Below are 19,667 nucleotides of genomic sequence, written 5' to 3'. Positions count from 1 at the left end.
GACCAAACATGTTGAATTTTGTACCTTAGATTATACCTAAGGGAATATAATCTAGTTAAACGTTCACCTGATGGGAGAAACTTTCTGGGCGCGTGAGAACCTTGATCATGAATATTAATTATGTTATGCTAAAACGTAATTGATATTCATTAGATGAGCCTTCAAGAGCTGACAGCGCCCACTTAACAACACCTGCCTTTCAGCCAATCAGGTAGGTACACTGGGCAAACGTCATTAATATTCATGAGCCGAGCCTTCACGGTGAACCGCGAGTGACGTCACCTGCACCGTCCTCACAGCGAGTGATTCAAACGCGCGTCTGCAGCAGCGCCTGAAGGTCAGAGAGACAGACAGCACTGATACCGGCACATTATCTGCAGGTAAACGGAATTTTATACAGTAACAGGAGTGATATGGAATCGTAACGGTATAAGGAGTATTATAATGATTCAATCGTGTGAGGTGAGGTGCTGTCGGGACGGTCCCGTTATAAGAATGGTGCTGAACGGGCACATAATTCTATTCTGTGGTGAAATTAAATAGAAATGTAGGATCACATAGATGTTACCGTGAGGGAGAAGGGCGATTTGTGTTTTTCTTAATTTATTACGCGTGCTAATATTGGGACTATTCATCGGAGGCGATCGATCAGACGCAGTGAATCAAATGAAAATGTGATGAATATTGACTGTCACAGTACCGGAGCGGCCTGCATCAGCACCTGCTGTCTGTTAACTGTCCCAGCGCATCCCTTGGGCTGACAGAATAGAATAGAACAGAATAGAATAGAATAAAGTGTGGGTTCTATATTGATCCTGGCTTTGATGCTGTAAGCGGGTTTGGCTCATCTGGGTCACTTCTGCTGGTGGATTTACATTATTAAAGCAGGTCACGTGACGGGTGTCTGAATGAGTGACAACATGATGACGTGTGCATTCATTGTGAGAAAGAGAGATTACAAGACCCACCTCAAGCCCTTACAAAAAGTAGGGTACAACTACAGGGGCTAAAGGCACCTTAACCCTTGTGCGACCTTTGGGACATTTTTGTCTTTTTCATTTTAGTTTTTTCGATCATTTTGGCTGTGTTAATGCCAGTGGCATAAATGTTGCCAAAGGTGTGTATTTTGATATTTCAACCTCAGTTCCTATAATACATCTATAATACACTGTGTACACAAAATAGTTGCACTCAGGACCTTCAGGACAAAAATGTCCCCATTGAAACCCATTAAAACGGCAATATTTGATCCCAGTGCCATTAAAGCATAAAATCATGAATTCTATGATATTATGCTTTCATTCAGGAGCCCTGAATTCAAAATTTACATTTTTAATATTTTTCAACAGATGGCACCATTTTTCTCATGTTTAGCCTATGGAGCAACTACATGCTTTTCCCCTATTCTCTGTTTGCTGTATTATAGAGCACTGCAGGCCAATTGAATAAATGATGCAGCTAAAATTGTGTGTGTGTGTGAATGTGTGTGCATGAGTGTGTGTGTGTGTCTGTGTGTGAGTGTGTGTGTTTGTGAGTGTGTGTGTGAATGTGTGTGTTTGTGAGTGTGTGTGTGTCTGTGTGTGAGTGTGTTTGTGAGTGTGTGTGAGTGTGTGTGTGAATGTGTGTGTTTGTGAGTGTGTGTGTGTCTATGTGTGAGTGTGTGTGTGTGAATGTGTGTTTGTGAGTGTGTCTGTGTGTGTATGTGTGAGTGTGTGTGTGTGTGAGTGTACGTGTGTGCGTGAGTGTGTGTGAATGTGTGTGTTTGTGAGTGTGTGTGTGTCTGTGTGTGAGTGTGTGTGTTTGTGTGTGTGTGTGAGTGTATGTGTGTGCATGAGTGTGTGTGTGAATGTGTGTGTTTGTGAGTGTGTGTCTATGTGTGAGTGTGTGTGTGAATGTGTGTGTTTGTGAGTGTGTGTGTCTGTGTGTGTATGTGTGAGTGAGTGTGTGTGTGAGTGTATGTGTGTGCGTGAGTGTGTGTGTGAATGTGTGTGTTTGTGAATGTGTGTGTGTGTGTGTGTGTGCATGAGTGTGTTTGTGTGTGTGTCTGTGTGTGTGTGTGTGAATGTGCATGTTTGTGAGTGTGTAAAAAACAACAGTGGCATTTAAAGGGTTAAAATCCTGAAATTGAATGAATATTTGGTAGTTATGATCAGGACTGATGGTTAAAAAATTAACTAATTGAAAGTGGAAAATAATATTAATATATAATATTATTATGGCAGTTTTTTGACACGGACATTTTTGTCCTCTAAGGACCTAATAATAACAGAAGGTTGATTATATTCAAATTCATTTATTTTAAAAAGGTGGCGAGGAGGTCTTTTACCCCACATTTGGGGGGGTTTATAATGACATTGTGTAAAAAAGGGGCAATAGTTATTGGGCAAACTTTGTCAACTAATGCAAACAATTTTGAGACAGCAAGATGCTTTTTTGAGTAACAAATTAAGATAATGTGTATTTAAAATAACCAGTTCAGAAAAGGGTGCACCATTTTCTGTTCATTTCAATCACATCTGGCATTTCAGAAAATCTCAAGGATTCTATACACAAATGAATCTCCATTGTGATTGATTATATGCATTGAAATACTATAGAGACTTGTTTCACCCCTCACCTGGCCTGATCTGTGTTTTTGTTCATTGTATGTTCAGATTATTTTAGCATTGAAGTAGCAGCTTTACAGGTCACATACAGAGGTTGCACTACAAATATCAGAGGAATGGGTTGTAAAATTGCAATCATAGTCTCTTTCATCTGTCCTATTAGTTTACGTTTCACTGATATGTAGTATATTTTAAAGTCAACTTTTTTTTTTTTGCTTGGCAAGCACGAGTCTGATGAAACAGGTGTTCTATTTAATAATTCACAACTTGCCTACATTATTGATGTTTCTGGTTAAGAGCGGCAGAGCACGTCTGGTGAAATCTACGCACATACAGAGCACGGCTGCGTGCGAAGAAAGCTAGCGGGGCAGGTGTGAGAGAGAGTGATTTTTTTTGTTTTTGGTTTAAAGACTGCGCACTTAGTCTGCCGCTCTCTGTCATAATAGTCACGTAAGGACACGTAAACATGAAAACATGTGCGGAGTATCAAATACACAGAATGTATGAGAGTCCTAACTGTGCATGTCAATATGAAGAAAGCCAAATCCTGGACATTTATAGCCAATTTTGAAATCACAGCTGGACGCTTTTATTAAAGTCCAAAAAAGAGGACATGTCCGGGAAGAATAGGACATACGGTCATCTTATATAAACCCTCTAAAACTTGGCCCCATTAACTTGTACTCTACTTTGGCAGTGTGTTATGCATGGTATCAGATGGAAACAATGTGGTACATGACTCCTGAATGATAACCATATTCATATCTCTTGGTGTTAACATGGTACTGCAAGGTATTTCAAAGAATGCCATGGTATTACCATGCTACATATCCAAAAACATGGTGCGTTTTGGTAAATTTTTTGTTAGTGAACAAAAGAATTTAAAACTTAAAGGGACAGTTCCCCCCAAAATGAAAATTCTTTCATCATTTACTCACCCTCATGCCATCCCAGATGTGTGTGACTTTCTTTCTTCTGCAGAACACAAATGAAGATTTTTAGAAGAATATTTCAGCTCTGTAGGTCCATACAATGCAAGTGAATGGTGACCAAGACTTTGAAGCTCTAAAAAGCACATAAAGGCAGCATAAAAGTAATCCATACGACTCCAGTGGTTTAATCCATGTCTTCAGAAGTGATATGATAGGTGTAGGTGAGATACAAGTCCTTTTTTACTATAAATCTCCACTTTCACTTTCACATTCTTCTTCTTTTGTTTTTTGGGATTTGCATTCTTTGTGCATATCGCTCGCAGGAGGAGAATTTATAGTAAAAAAAAGAACTTAAATACTGATCTGTTTCTCACCCACACCTATCATATCACTTCTGAAGACATGGATTAAACAACTGGAGTTTTATGGATTAATATTATGCTGCCATTATGTGCTTTTTGGCGCTTCAAATTTCTGAATTTGAATTGAAATATTCTTCTAAAAATCTTCATTTGTGTTCAGCAGAAGAAAGAAAGTCATACACATCTGGGATGGCATGAGGGTGAGTAAATGATGAGAGAATTTTTGTTGAATTATCCCTTTAAGTTTATGTTTTTGTGGTATCTATGAGCTTCAATGCATTTCTAAAGGAGATGCCCTCACTCAGGATCATAGAGATGTCAATATTTTGGAGATTCACAAAATGAAACATATTGTTTGGTAAACTACAGATATGATGGCATGTATTCATGTATTCATTGTTCATGTATTCATAATTTAACTTTCACCATAATTGTTTTTGTGCATGTCTAAAGGTGGTACCACAGGATTCTTTGAATCACCTTAGAGAACCATTCAAATGCCATGCTGCATGAATAGAATAATTGTTCAGTAGTATGGTATACGGTATGTCCAAGTACAGTTATATCTCGGGATATCTTGGGTTTCTATGATGTAATTTTCTAAATATACTGTTGAACCACAGTGAGAGTCCAGGTGAGGTGAGCTAATGCACGCACACATGCACACACACACACACACACACACACACCTGCTCAGTGAGGAGAAACACAGCTCACTCGTTAATCTCTGGTCACACTGGAAAATTCATGTCTGGTCATGTGGTTAGTAACAGAAGTGTCATTTGTGTCAGCTGCGTGAAAGCTTCACTGATTCCACTCTTGATATTATTTCCATGAACAAAGTGATGATGGATGTTTGAATGCCAAAAAGATACCACACACACACACACACACACACATGCACACACACGCACACACAAGCACACACTCTTGCACACACACGCACACACACACACACACGCACACACACACACACACACACACACACATAACTAAATAAGGATATAAACTTATATTGTTTTATATAAAGAAAATTACAGGGCTCAACAATAATTAGGCCCGCTGACCCGGGGTCAGTGTGAGAGAGTTTGTATTTTGTTCACCTCTCATTTGATTTTAGATCACTATTAGATCACCTAGGTTTAGTTTAAAGTTTTAGGTTAGGGAGGTATGTTTTACTCATTTAAACCTCAAAACCTTCAAAACTTGTCTGATTACGACACCATTTCACTCGCTTTTGGCGCCCCCTGCTGGACGTTTCACTGGAAAACTGCAGCCAAACGTGTAATGGAGCATGTTAGGTTTAGTCAGTTTTAACTCTGTGTGTGATGTGAACTGAGTGACGAATCATGATTCATGGCCTACAGATGGAGGAGAACAACATCTAATTAATTATTCATGAGACAGCACTCTGCCTACAAGGGCAGCGTTTCAGTCTACACTCTGTGTCCTTGAAGCAGAACACTGAAAACAGCTACAGGGAAATAAAGTCACTCATATGAACACTAGACTGATTAGATGTCGACCTCCCACATTGTGTTTCTCTCTCTTAATTCATTTTACATTTTATTTCACAGACTCATTTAACCAAACCTGTCCTGTAAGACTCTGAGTAGTCAATATATGAACATACAGCACCTATTACCTTTTAATATTATAAACATAATCCATCTCATTCTGTGGTGATATCACTTACAATAACTTTGCAGGAAGGTTACTTGGATTTGAAGCGTACAGTTGAAACAACAGTTGAAAGCTTATCTCACAGAAGGTTTTAATTCTGGTGTGTGTTAAGATCACATGCACTCTGTGAGCCTGTGTTTAGAGAGTATCTGGTGCGTTGGGCTTGAGAACTGAAATATCGCATGATAAATTCTCTCGAGGTGTGTTTGGATTGTAAACAGTGACATGATTGAGTTATGTCTGAAGCTCCACCCTTATTTCCATGAACTCAAGCAGCAGGGGGCGGTAACAAAAGGGAAGTGGAGGCGGGGCTTCATGTGTCAGCTGTGGGAGTGACTGACAGCTGTAAAACTGTAGTCATGGTGATGATTTGTGTTTCTGAGTGACCGTGATGAAATTGTGTCTCTTAATTACCAGTAGTTGACACAACTCTTCCACTCATATTCTGAACTCATTGTCTGTCCACCAGAATCCAAAAACAGAATTTAAACTACAGTCAGAATTCCCACATTCCTACAGAGCTCATCATCTTTAATGGGGAATGGAATACTGTCAGTTTAATAACATGTTTCCTGTCTGTCTCTTCTGCAGTGATCTCCAGGGCTTGTGATGCCACTTCCTGTTGGACCACCGGCCGTGCCGCCTCCAGATGGTGGGTGGGGCTGGGCTGTGGTCGGGGGAGCCTTCATCTCCATCGGCTTCTCGTACGCCTTCCCGAAAGCCACCACCGTGTTCTTCAAAGACATTCAAAAGATCTTCAACGCATCATACAGTCAGGTGGCCTGGATCTCCTCCATCATGTTAGCGGTCATGTACGCTGGAGGTAAAAACTATCTGCACACAAACTCTCCACATTGTGTTTCCAAAGGGTTAACCCATGTTTTTGAGCTGGGACATTAGTTTAGTTAATACGATATTCAACATACCCACAGCAAACAGGTGCCACATCTGAGAAACTGCTATTAATTCAAGTCAAATGAAATTCATTCTTGGACTTAACAGTTTAACGTTTAAAACGGTGTTTAATCTTCCAGAACTAACTGAATGGAGACGCGTGTAATGCAATCACAGCACCATTTTAATTTGAATTTCATCCATCAGCATGCCTCTCCTAAATTAAATTAACATGTTTTTATTATGAACATCCATTAACATACAGCTCATGACCTTAAGATACTCGAGGATTGGACACACACACGCACACACACCTCAAGTCTTTCTTCTTCCTCTCCTCTCAAACACTCTGCTCCTGCCTGTTCAACAGAATCAATTACTCTAATCCACTTTACCCCAGAGACAAAAATACAGAGAGAGAGAGAGAGAGAGAGAAAGAGAGAAAGTTTTCTGGAGGGGGAGGGTTGTGAACTTGAGCTACATTGTAGAGGACAGATATCAGTCCACTCCTGTAACCAACACACACACACACACACACACACAGAGACCACAGACACAATACTGAAAAAAAACTAAATACTGAAAAGACACTCATGTATGGAAAACTGAAAAGATGCAAAATACAAAAGACACTGAATACTGTAAAGATACTAAAATACTGAACACAATTACTACTAAATACAGAAAAAACAACTGAATACCAAAAATATACTGGAATACTGAATACAGAAAGATACTGAAATAGTGAATAATGAAAATATACTGAAATACTGAATACCGAAAGATACTGAATACTGAATACCGAAAGATACTGAAATAATGAATACAGAAACATACCGAAAAACTGAATACAGAAAGATACTGAAATAGTGAATAATGAAAATATACTGAATACTGAATACCGAAAGATACTGAAATACTGAATAATGAAAAGATACTGAAATACTGAATACCAAAAGATACTGAAATACTGAATAATGAAGAAACTGAAATACTGAATAACGAAAGATACTGAAATACTGAATAATGAAAAGATACTGAAATACTGAATACCGAAAGATACTGAAACACTGAATAATGAAAAGATACTGAAATACTGAATACCGAAAGATACTGAAATACTAAATAATGAAAAGATATTAAAATACTGAATAATGAAAAGATACTGAAAAACTGAAAACTGAAAAGATACTGAAACACTGAATGATGAAAAGATACTGAAATACAGAATACCGAAAGATACTGAAATACTGAATATGGAAAGATACTGAATAATGAAAAGATAGTGAAATACTGAATAATGAAAAGATACTAAAATACTGAATACCGAAATATACTGAAACACTAAATAATGAAAAGATACTGAAATACTCAATAATGCAGATACTGAAATACTGAATACCAAAAGATACTGAAATATCGAATAATGAAGATACTGAAATACTGAATAACGAAAGATACTGAAATACTGAATACCAAAAGATACTGAAATACTGAATAATGAAAATATACTGAAATACTGAATACCAAAAGATACTGAAACACTGAATAATGAAAAGATACTGAAATACTGAATACCGAAAGATACTGAAATACTAAATAATGAAAATATACTAAAATACTGAATAATGAAAGGATACTGAAAAACTGAAAAGATACTGAAACACTGAATGATGAAAAGATACTGAAATACAGAATGATGAAAAGATACTGAAATACTGAATACCGAAAGATACTGAAACACTGAATAATGAAAAGTTACTGAAATACTGAATAATGAAAAGATACTGAAATACTGGATAATGAAAAGATACTGGAATACTGAATACCGAAAAGATACTGAAACACTGAATAATGAAAAGATACTGAAATACTGAATACCGAAAGATACTAAAACACTGAATAATGAAAATATACTGAAATACTGAATAATGAAAAGATACCGGAATACTGAATACCGAAAAGATACCGAAATACTGAATAATGAAAAGATACTGAAATACTGAATACCGAAAGATACTGAAATACTGAATAATGAAAAGATACTGAAATACTGAATAATGAAAAGATACTGAAACACTGAATAATGTAAAGATATTGAAACACTGAATAATGAAAATATACTGAAATACTGAATAATGAAAAGATACTGGAATACTGAATACCGAAAGATACTGAAATACTGAATAATGAAAAGATACTGAAATACTGAATAATGAAAAGATACTGAAACACTGAATAATGAAAATATACTGAAATACTGAATAATGAAAAGATACTGGAATACTGAATACCGAAAGATACTGAAATACTGAATAATGAAAATATACTGAAATACTGAATACCGAAAGATACTGAATACTGAATACTGAATACAGAAAGATACTGAAATAGTGAATAATGAAAATATACTGAAATACTGAATACCGAAAGATACTGAATACTGAATACTGAAAGATACTGAAATAATGAATACAGAAACATACCGAAATACTGAATACAGAAAGATACTGAAATAGTGAATAATGAAAATATACTGAAATACTGAATAATGAAAAGATACTGAAATACTGAATAATGAAAAGATACTGAAATACTGAATACCAAAAGATACTGAAATACTGAATAATGAAGAAACTGAAATACTGAATAACGAAAGATACTGAAATACTGAATTATGAAAAGATACTGAAATACTGAATACCGAAAGATACTGAAACACTGAATAATGAAAAGATACTGAAATACTGAATACCGAAAGATACTGAAATACTAAATAATGAAAAGATATTAAAATACTGAATAATGAAAGGATACTGAAAAACTGAAAACTGAAAAGATACTGAAACACTGAATGATGAAAAGATACTGAAATACAGAATACCGAAAGATACTGAAATACTGAATATGGAAAGATACTGAATAATGAAAAGATAGTGAAATACTGAATAATGAAAAGATACTAAAATACTGAATACCGAAATATACTGAAACACTGAATAATGAAAAGATACTGAAATACTCAATAATGCAGATACTGAAATACTGAATACCAAAAGATACTGAAATATCGAATAATGAAGATACTGAAATACTGAATAACGAAAGATACTGAAATACTGAATACCAAAAGATACTGAAATACTGAATAATGAAAAGATACTGAAATACTGAATACCGAAAGATACTGAAATACTAAATAATGAAAATATACTAAAATACTGAATAATGAAAGGATACTGAAAAACTGAAAAGATACTGAAACACTGAATGATGAAAAGATACTGAAATACAGAATGATGAAAAGATACTGAAATACTGAATACCGAAAGATACTGAAACACTGAATAATGAAAAGTTACTGAAATACTGAATAATGAAAAGATACTGAAATACTGGATAATGAAAAGATACTGGAATACTGAATACCGAAAAGATACTGAAACACTGAATAATGAAAAGATACTGAAATACTGAATAATGAAAAGATACTGAAATACTGAATAATGAAAAGATACTGAAATACTGAATAATGAAAAGATACTGAAATACTGAATACCGAAAGATACTAAAACACTGAATAATGAAAATATACTGAAATACTGAATAATGAAAAGATACCGGAATACTGAATACTGAAAAGATACCGAAATACTGAATAATGAAAAGATACTGAAATACTGAATACCGAAAGATACTGAAATACTGAATAATGAAAAGATACTGAAATACTGAATAATGAAAAGATACTGAAACACTGAATAATGTAAAGATATTGAAACACTGAATAATGAAAATATACTGAAATACTGAATAATGAAAAGATACTGGAATACTGAATACCGAAAGATACTGAAATACTGAATAATGAAAAGATACTGAAATACTGAATAATGAAAAGATACTGAAACACTGAATAATGAAAATATACTGAAATACTGAATAATGAAAAGATACTGGAATACTGAATACCGAAAGATACTGAAATACTGAATAATGAAAAGATACTGAAACACTGAATAATGAAAAGATACTGAAATACTGAATAATGAAAATATACTGAAACACTCAATAATGAAAAGATACCGGAATACTGAATACCGAAAAGATACTGAAACACTGAATAATGAAAAGATACTGAAATACTGAATAATGAAAAGATACTGAAATACTGAATAATGAAAAGATACCGGAATACTGAATACCGAAAAGATACTGAAATACTGAATAATGAAAAGATACTGAAATACTGAATAATTAAAAGATACCGGAATACTGAATACCGAAAAGATACTGAAACACTGAATAATGAAAAGATACTGAAATACTGAATAATGAAAAGATACCGGAATACTGAATACCGAAAAGATACTGAAATACTGAATAATGAAAAGATACTGAAATACTGAATAATTAAAAGATACCGGAATACTGAATACCGAAAAGATACTGAAACACTGAATAATGAAAAGATACTGAAATACTGAATAATGAAAAGATACTGAAATACTGAATAATGAAATGATACTGAAACACTGAATAATGAAAAGATACTGAAATACTGAATACCAAAAGATACTGAAATACTGAATAATGAAAATATACTGAAATACTGAATACCAAAAGATACTGAAACACTGAATAATGAAAAGATACTGAAATACTGAATACCGAAAGATACTGAAATACTAAATAATGAAAATATACTAAAATACTGAATAATGAAAGGATACTGAAAAACTGAAAAGATACTGAAACACTGAATGATGAAAAGATACTGAAATACAGAATGATGAAAAGATACTGAAATACTGAATACCGAAAGATACTGAAACACTGAATAATGAAAAGTTACTGAAATACTGATTAATGAAAAGATACTGAAATACTGGATAATGAAAAGATACTGGAATACTGAATACCGAAAAGATACTGAAACACTGAATAATGAAAAGATACTGAAATACTGAATACCGAAAGATACTGAAATACTGAATAATGAAAAGATACTGAAACACTGAATAATGAAAAGATACTGAAATACTGAATACCGAAAGATACTAAAACACTGAATAATGAAAATATACTGAAATACTGAATAATGAAAAGATACCGGAATACTGAATACCGAAAAGATACCGAAATACTGAATAATGAAAAGATACTGAAATACTGAATACCGAAAGATACTGAAATACTGAATAATGAAAAGATACTGAAATACTGAATAATGAAAAGATACTGAAACACTGAATAATGAAAAGATACTGAAATACTGAATAATGAAAAGATACTGGAATACTGAATACCGAAAGATACTGAAATACTGAATAATGAAAAGATACTGAAACACTGAATAATGAAAAGATACTGAAATACTGAATAATGAAAATATACTGAAATACTGAATAATGAAAAGATACCGGAATACTGAATACCGAAAAGATACTGAAACACTGAATAATGAAAAGATACTGAAATACTGAATAATGAAAAGATACTGAAATACTGAATAATGAAAAGATACTGAAACACTGAATAATGAAAAGATACTGAAACACTGAATACCGAAAGATACTGAAATACTGATTAATGAAAAGATACTGAAATACTGAATAATGAAAAGATACTGAAACACTGAATAATGAAAAGATACTGAAATACTGAATAATGAAAAGATACTGAAATACTGAATAATGAAAAGATACTGAAATACTGAATAATGAAAAGATACTGAAACACTGAATACCGAAAGATACTGAAATACTGAATAATGAAAAGATACTGAAATACTGAATAATGAAAAGATACTGAAACACTGAATACCGAAAGATACTGAAATACTGAATAATGAAAAGATACTGAAACACTGAATACCGAAAGATACTGAAATACTGAATAATGAAAAGATACCGGAATACTGAATACCGAAAAGATACTGAAATACTGAATAATGAAAAGATACTGAAATACTGAATAATGAAAAGATACTGAAACACTGAATAATGAAAAGATACTGAAACACTGAATACCGAAAGATACTGAAATACTGAATAATGAAAAGATACTGAAATACTGAATAATGAAAAGATACTGAAACACTGAATAATGAAAAGATACTGAAATACTGAATAATGAAAAGATACTGGAATACTGAATACCGAAAAGATACTGAAATACACAATACCAAAAAAAGACAATGAAATACTAAGTACCAAAAAGATATGGAAATTGAATAGTAGAAGAACACAAATACTGGATACTGAAAAAGAAACTGAAATAATGAGTGTCAAAATGAAATACTGGACATTAAAAATGGGATACAGAAGCAAAATACATAACACTGAAAAGAAAAAAATTCTGAATAGTGACACCAAAATACTGAATACCAAACAGACACTCATCCTTCTTTTATTTCACAAATGTTTTTCTTTTCCTTTCAACATAAGAATAATCATCATTTTCAGTAAAAACATCAGTAAAACATCAGTATGATGATTGTGTTTGTGATTTACCATCAGTACTCACAGACACAACAGAATTAGACCAGCATTCAGCAGTGTTTATGAAGGCTGTCTGTGTTTACACCTGCATACTGACAGTGAAGTGAAGTGTACATCAAACCTTTACCCTGTGAGGGCTTTATCACTGAATCATCAACACAACACTTCTTATACACAAGTACTGAATAAACATCAATGTCACAAGAGGACTGTATAGTTATTTTAAAATTATTAGTCATTTGTAGAGAAGAGGAAGAGTGAGCTACTCAGTTACTGACTGAAATCACTTGATCAGAGAGCTAGAACAGAGTTCACAGTCCTTGTAAAATATATATAAAGAAAAAAAGGAAATCTGCTGTTTTCCCCTCTGCTGTTTTAAGCATTTGATATTTATCATCCAGACAGTTGTCTGAATTAATTCTGTTCAACTCTAAAGTGAGCCATACTGTTGCACTGTGTCTTTTTAAGGATCATAACACTCAATAAATTAATGGAGACAGCAAGTCTTTTCCAATAAGACTTTTCATTTCTTTTACACAAATCACAATTTAGAATTTCACATAAGTGGGCAGCACATGATTTAAGCCCATGTGATAACAGTATTTTCTTAAAATCCTTTTCAACACTGAACTTTCACGGTTCCTGCTGTCCTGTGCCAAACAGCCAAGTAAACACAGATTAGATTGTATAAAGATAGTAAATACCGAGGCTTTAACACCACAAGCACTTAAACGTCTAATACTCTTCATTCATAACAGAACTACATTCTTTAGCATCTCTCACTGAGTTATTCTGTCAGTGTATGATCTCAAAGACATAGTGTTGTATTTCCTGCCATAACTGTCTTTACTGAAAAGGGCTTATGATGTTTCAAAGTAACTTAATTAGAGTGCGTTTATCATTTATTCGCCTACTGATTTAGTGTAGAGAACATACTGAATTCACAAAGTTTTATAAACATACATCTATTCTGTTCAAGGACATTTTTAGTAAATAAACCCCACATTCCTCTGAATGACACCTAAATCTCAATCCAAGTACTCCCTTATTTTAATTTTGTTTTGACTCTAATTAGCATGTTTAATCTATTTCCAGAGACAAAACTTTCCATGGTCTGATCAGTAATGAGCTTATGTTATTCACAGCCCTGTTGTTTTAATATCTCAACACATTTAAACTCATTTTAATCTGGTGTCTTTGCCTTCATTTTGCTTGTTTAATCTGTCTATTTATGTTGTCTATTAGGTCCAATCAGCAGCATTCTAGTGAACGCGTATGGCTGTCGTCCCATCATGATCTTGGGCGGGTTTCTGTGTGCGATCGGAATGATCAGCGCTTCTTTCTGTAATAACGTGGTGCAGCTGTACATCTGTATTGGTGTTATTGGGGGTGAGTCCACCGCAAAATCTACTTACGATAATTAGATTATAGAAGCAACCAGTATCCAACAATGCTCTCATTCAGCACAGAGACTAATGTTCTTAACAAGCTGCGTTTCAGAAGATAACAAGCACATTTTAGTTTTACTAAGATTGACAGTGTTTTTCACTTGTTCAATTACAGTTTTCACTGTTTCAAGATGAATAAAAGTATAAAGAACTTTTTATTCTTGTATTTCAATGAATGTTTAGCTCGTTTTATTGTCAGAAGAGATTAAATGAACATGTATCATTGTAATTAGTGGTGTTTGCTAAGTCCATCACTCTTACTATTGCACATAGTGAATTGATCAAACCTTTAACAGTAAGTATTATACAGTGTTCAGTGTAAGTGTTCCTGCTGCATTTGTGCTTCAGACATGAATGATCCCTCAAATCATGTGTGTTGTTGAGGAGATGTGTACTGATACTTTACTAACAGATCACACTTAACATTTACACCTGAAAAAACCTATAGACTTACATTGAAGGAGGTACTCCAGTCAGATCTAGAGAGCAGAATATTACAGAAAAATGGGGCCAGTAAGCAACCACCCTCAACACCCTAGCAAGCAAACATAATGCCCTAGCAACCACCCACAAAACCCTAATAACCATCCACAATGCAATGGCAACAACCATCAACACCCTAGCAAACACCCACAACATCCTAGCAACCAACCACAATGCCCTAGCAATAACATATAACACCCTAAAAACCACCCACAATGCCCTAGCAAGAACCCATAACACACTAACAACGATCTGCAATTCCCTAGCAACAAACCTCAAAGCCCTAGCAACCACCCACAACACCCTAGCAACCAACCACAATGCCTTAGCAACAACCCATAACACCCTAACAACCAAACACAATGCCCTAGCAACAACCCATTACACCCTAACAACCAACCACAATGCCCTAGCAACAACCCATTACACCCTAGCAACCAACACAATGCCTTAGCAACAACCCATAACACCCTAACAACCAAACACAATGCCCTAGCAACAACCCATTACACCCTAACAACCAACCACAATGCCCTAGTAACCACTTACAAAACACCCTACCAACCACTCAAAGCACTCCCTAAAAACCACCCACAACACCCTCTATCAATCACTTACAATACCCTAAAATCCACCCACAACACCCCCTAACAACCATCCACAATGCCCTAGCAACCACCTATAACACCCTAGCAACCACCTAGTAACCAACCACAATGCCCCAGCAACCACCCACAAATCCCAATAACCAATTACAACAAAACTAACAACCACCCACAACAACCCTTAACAACCATCCAGTGGGGCCTGGGTAGCTCAGCAAGTAAAGACACTGACTACCACACTTGGAGTCACAAGTTTGAATCCAGGGCATGCTGAGTGACTCCAGTCAGGCTTCCTAAGCAACCAATTGGCCCGGTTGCTAGGGTGGATAGCGTCATGTTAGGTTAACCTCCTCGCTTTAATGTGGTTCTCGCTCTCGGTGGGGCACGTGGTGAGTTGTGCGTGGATGCTGCAGAGAATAGTGTAAAGCCTCCACACACGCTACATCTCTGTGGTAATGCGCTCAACGTGCCATATGATAAGATGCATGGATTGACGGTCTCAGATGCAGAGGCAACTGTGATTTGTCCTCAGCCACCTGGATTGAGGCGAGTCACTATGCCACTATGAGGACTTAGAGTGCATTGGAAATTGGGTATTCCAAATTTGGGAGAAAAGGGGAGAAAAAAACCCCATCCAGAATGCCCTAACAACCACTTATAATGGCTTTGCAACCACCCACAATGCCCTTGCAACAACCCACAATGCCCTAGCAACCACTTACAAAACACCCTACCAACTACCCATAAAACCATAAAAACCACCCACAAAACCCTAGCAACCAACTACAACACCCCCTAACAACCACCCACAATGCTCTAGCAACCACCCTTAACACCCTAGCAACCAAACACAATGCCCTAGCAACCACAAAACTCTAATAACTATGGACTTGCAACCACCCAAAATACCTCCAGCAACCACCCACAATTCCCTAGCAACAACACAAAACATCCTAACAACCACCCACATTGCCCAAGCAACCACCCACAACACCCCCTAGCAACCAACCACAATGTCCTATCAACCATCCTCTAACACAAGACCCTAACATTGTGACAGTGAGTTTACATTTTCTTCAGAAAATGTAAAAACCTAGTTAACATAATATTCTTAGTTACTACAACAAAAATGGCTACATTAGATCATGAAATGTTTGTTATTCACTGTGACATTCACAACTGATGACTGTTAAAGAACATGTGAAAGCTCAGTGTTGAATTCATGCTGCCGCTCACATCTCCTCTCCTCTCAAAGGTTTCGGTCTGGCCTTCAACCTGCAGCCAGCGTTAACAATGATCGGGAGATACTTCTACAAGAAACGGCCCATTGCTAATGGTTTCGCCATGGCCGGCAGTCCAGTGTTCCTCAGCACGCTCGCGCCGCTCAACCAATACCTCATCAATGAGTTTGGATGGAGGGGAAGCTTCCTCATCCTTGGAGGTCTTCTGCTCAACTGCTGTGTGGCCGGAGCTCTCATGAGACCGCTGGAAGCTCCTCCAAACCAGACCAAGAAAGAAGAAGAGAAACCTGTGGCTGTGGCTTCCAAAACGGAGAAGACCAGTGCTTGGGAGACGATCAACAAATACCTGGACCTGTCGCTCTTCAAACATCGTGGGTTCCTCATCTATCTGTCGGGAAATGTCATTATGTTCGTCGGCTTCTTTGCGCCTATTGTTTTTCTTTCTCCATTTGCCAAAGACAGTGGCGTTGATGAGTATCGAGCAGCATTTCTTCTCTCCATCCTGGCGTTCGTTGATATGTTCGCCCGGCCATCCATGGGACTGCTGGCCAACTCGCGATGGATCCGTCCAAAGATCCAGTATTTCTTCAGTTTCGCCGTGCTGTATAACGGCGTGTGTCACGTCTTGTGTCCGCTGGTGGAGAGCTACACCGGTATGGTGGTGTACGCCGTGTTCTTTGGCTTTGCATTCGGGATGGTGAGTGCCGTTCTGTTTGAGACGCTGATGGATCTGGTGGGCGCTCAGAGGTTCTCCAGTGCTGTGGGTCTCACCACTATTGTGGAGTGTGGTCCGGTGCTCATCGGTCCTCCTCTGGCAGGTACTAGTCCTTATGCAGAAAACATCATTGACTGCATGATTCTGTTCTGTCTCCTAATGACGGACTGAAAATATTCACTAGCCTTTTTTAAATTACTGCCCTCAGTTGTCTGTTCCCAAATGAGATAATTTCATATTTTAACAGAACATATTCTAGCTAAATGTGTGCTTGCACAGCTTTTTTAATTTAGGTATGTTATTAATTCATAATTTATTTTTTTTAAATACCACTTATTACAACAAAACTCATCATGTGTATATTTAACTACACATTGTCACATCAACAACCATCCAGTAACTACTAAGTGATTATTAAATCTTACTCAAGTACACAATGTTTCGAGTCAGACAAAATGAATGACTTTCGGTCTAAAAAGTTTTTCATTCAATTAAAAAGAACCAGCTGATAGGCGCGTTTCGTTCGGCAGTTAGTGCTGAATATTTTGCAGTGAAGATTCAAAAGAACTGATTCATAAGAGTCATTTGTTCTGGAATCGGGCTACATTGGTTAGGCTGTATGTTTCACACTAAAGATTCAAAAGAACTGATTCATAAGAGTCATTTGTTCTGGAATCGGGCTACACTGGTAATGTTGTATGTTACACTAAAGATTCAAAAGAACTGATTCATAAGAGTCATTTGTTTGTGAATTGGGCTACACTGGTAATGCTGTATGTTACACTAAAGATTCAAAAGAACTGATTCATAAGAGTCATTTGTTTGTGAATTGGGCTACACTGGTAATGCTGTATGTTACACTAAAGATTCAAAAGAACTGATTCATAAGAGTCATTTGTTTGTGAATTGGGCTACATTGGTCACGCTGTATGTATCACACTAAAGAATCAAAAGAACTGATTCATAAGAGTCATTTGTTCTGGAATCAGGCTGCATTGGTTAGGCTGTATGTTTCACACTAAAGATTCAAAAGAACTGATTCATAAGAGTCATTTGTTCTGGAATCAGGCAACACTGGTAATGCTGTATGTTACACTAAAGATTCAAAAGAACTGATTCATAAGAGTCATTTGTTCTGGAATCGGGCTACACTGGTAATGCTGTATGTTACACTAAAGATTCAAAAGAACTGATTCATAAGAGTCATTTGTTTGTGAATTGGGCTACACTGGTAATGCTGTATGTTACACTAAAGATTCAAAAGAACTGATTCATAAGAGTCATTTGTTTGTGAATTGGGCTACATTGATCACGCTGTATGTATCACACTAAAGAATCAAAAGAACTGATTCATAAGAGTCATTTGTTCTGGAATCGGGCTACATTGGTCACGCTGTATGTTTCACACTAAAGATTCAAAAGAACTGATTCATAAGAGTCATTTGTTCTGGAATCAGGCTACACTGGTAATGCTGTATGTATCATGCTAAAGATTCAAAAGAACTGATTCATAAGAGTCATTTGTTCTGGAATCGGGCTACACTGGTAATGCTGTATGTTACACTAAAGATTTAACAGAAATGATTCATAAGAGTCATTTGTTCGTGAATTGGGCTACATTGATCACGCTGTATGTATTACGAGTCATTTGTTTGTGTAACGCCTGAGGATGTCTTTTGGATGTAACATAAATATTAAAATATTAAAGATTGTTTGAGCACAGAGGCAAAAACAGACATAACATAGCGGAACCGAAAGACATAAAAATCATCCTGTTCCAGTATTTTAAATTGTTGTATCTGATCTGAATAAAAGCCACTTTTCGGTTCCTAAACCTTTGAATGTAAAATGTATTTGCATTGATTTAGAACCGTTTGAGAAAGCATTGTGATGCATCTGAAGACTAAACATCTTTCATTTTGCTTACAGCACACTGTAAAGGCTGACTGAATAATTGTGTCATGTTTGTTGATTTCAGGGAAGTTAGTGGACATCACCAAGAACTACAAGTACATGTACCTGTGCTGCGGATCTGTGGTGATATTTGCCAGTATCTGGCTCTTCATCGGCAACTTCATCAACTACAGACTGCTGGAGCAAGAACGCAAGAGAGACGAGATGTACAAACAGACTGAGAACGAGGACCAGGACCAGGATCAGACTGAGACCAACGCAGATGCTGAAGCGTCACAGCA

General features: G+C 36.1%; 1 protein-coding gene across 1 annotated transcript in view; it reads left to right on the top strand.

Annotated features, from left to right (window-relative positions):
- The first annotated feature begins 298 nt into the window (after positions 1–298).
- Positions 299–19,667, top strand: part of LOC127436444 (monocarboxylate transporter 2-like) — a 23,095-nt gene continuing 3,726 nt past the window's right edge. The window contains exons 1-5 of the mRNA XM_051690596.1: positions 299–380; positions 6,175–6,406; positions 14,226–14,369; positions 16,772–17,575; positions 19,451–19,667. The exon at positions 19,451–19,667 is cut by the window's right edge and continues 3,726 nt beyond it. Of these exons, the coding sequence (XP_051546556.1) occupies positions 6,193–6,406; positions 14,226–14,369; positions 16,772–17,575; positions 19,451–19,667 (1,379 nt within the window). The 5' untranslated portion in view covers positions 299–380; positions 6,175–6,192. The remainder of the gene's footprint in view (positions 381–6,174; positions 6,407–14,225; positions 14,370–16,771; positions 17,576–19,450) is intronic.

The sequence above is a fragment of the Myxocyprinus asiaticus genome, chromosome 47 (assembly GCF_019703515.2).
Source record: "Myxocyprinus asiaticus isolate MX2 ecotype Aquarium Trade chromosome 47, UBuf_Myxa_2, whole genome shotgun sequence".
In the NCBI taxonomy this organism is placed as follows: Eukaryota; Metazoa; Chordata; class Actinopteri; order Cypriniformes; family Catostomidae; genus Myxocyprinus; species Myxocyprinus asiaticus.
The sequence above is the reverse complement of the archived record's forward strand: the minus strand, read 5'-3'. Positions and strand labels throughout refer to the sequence as shown.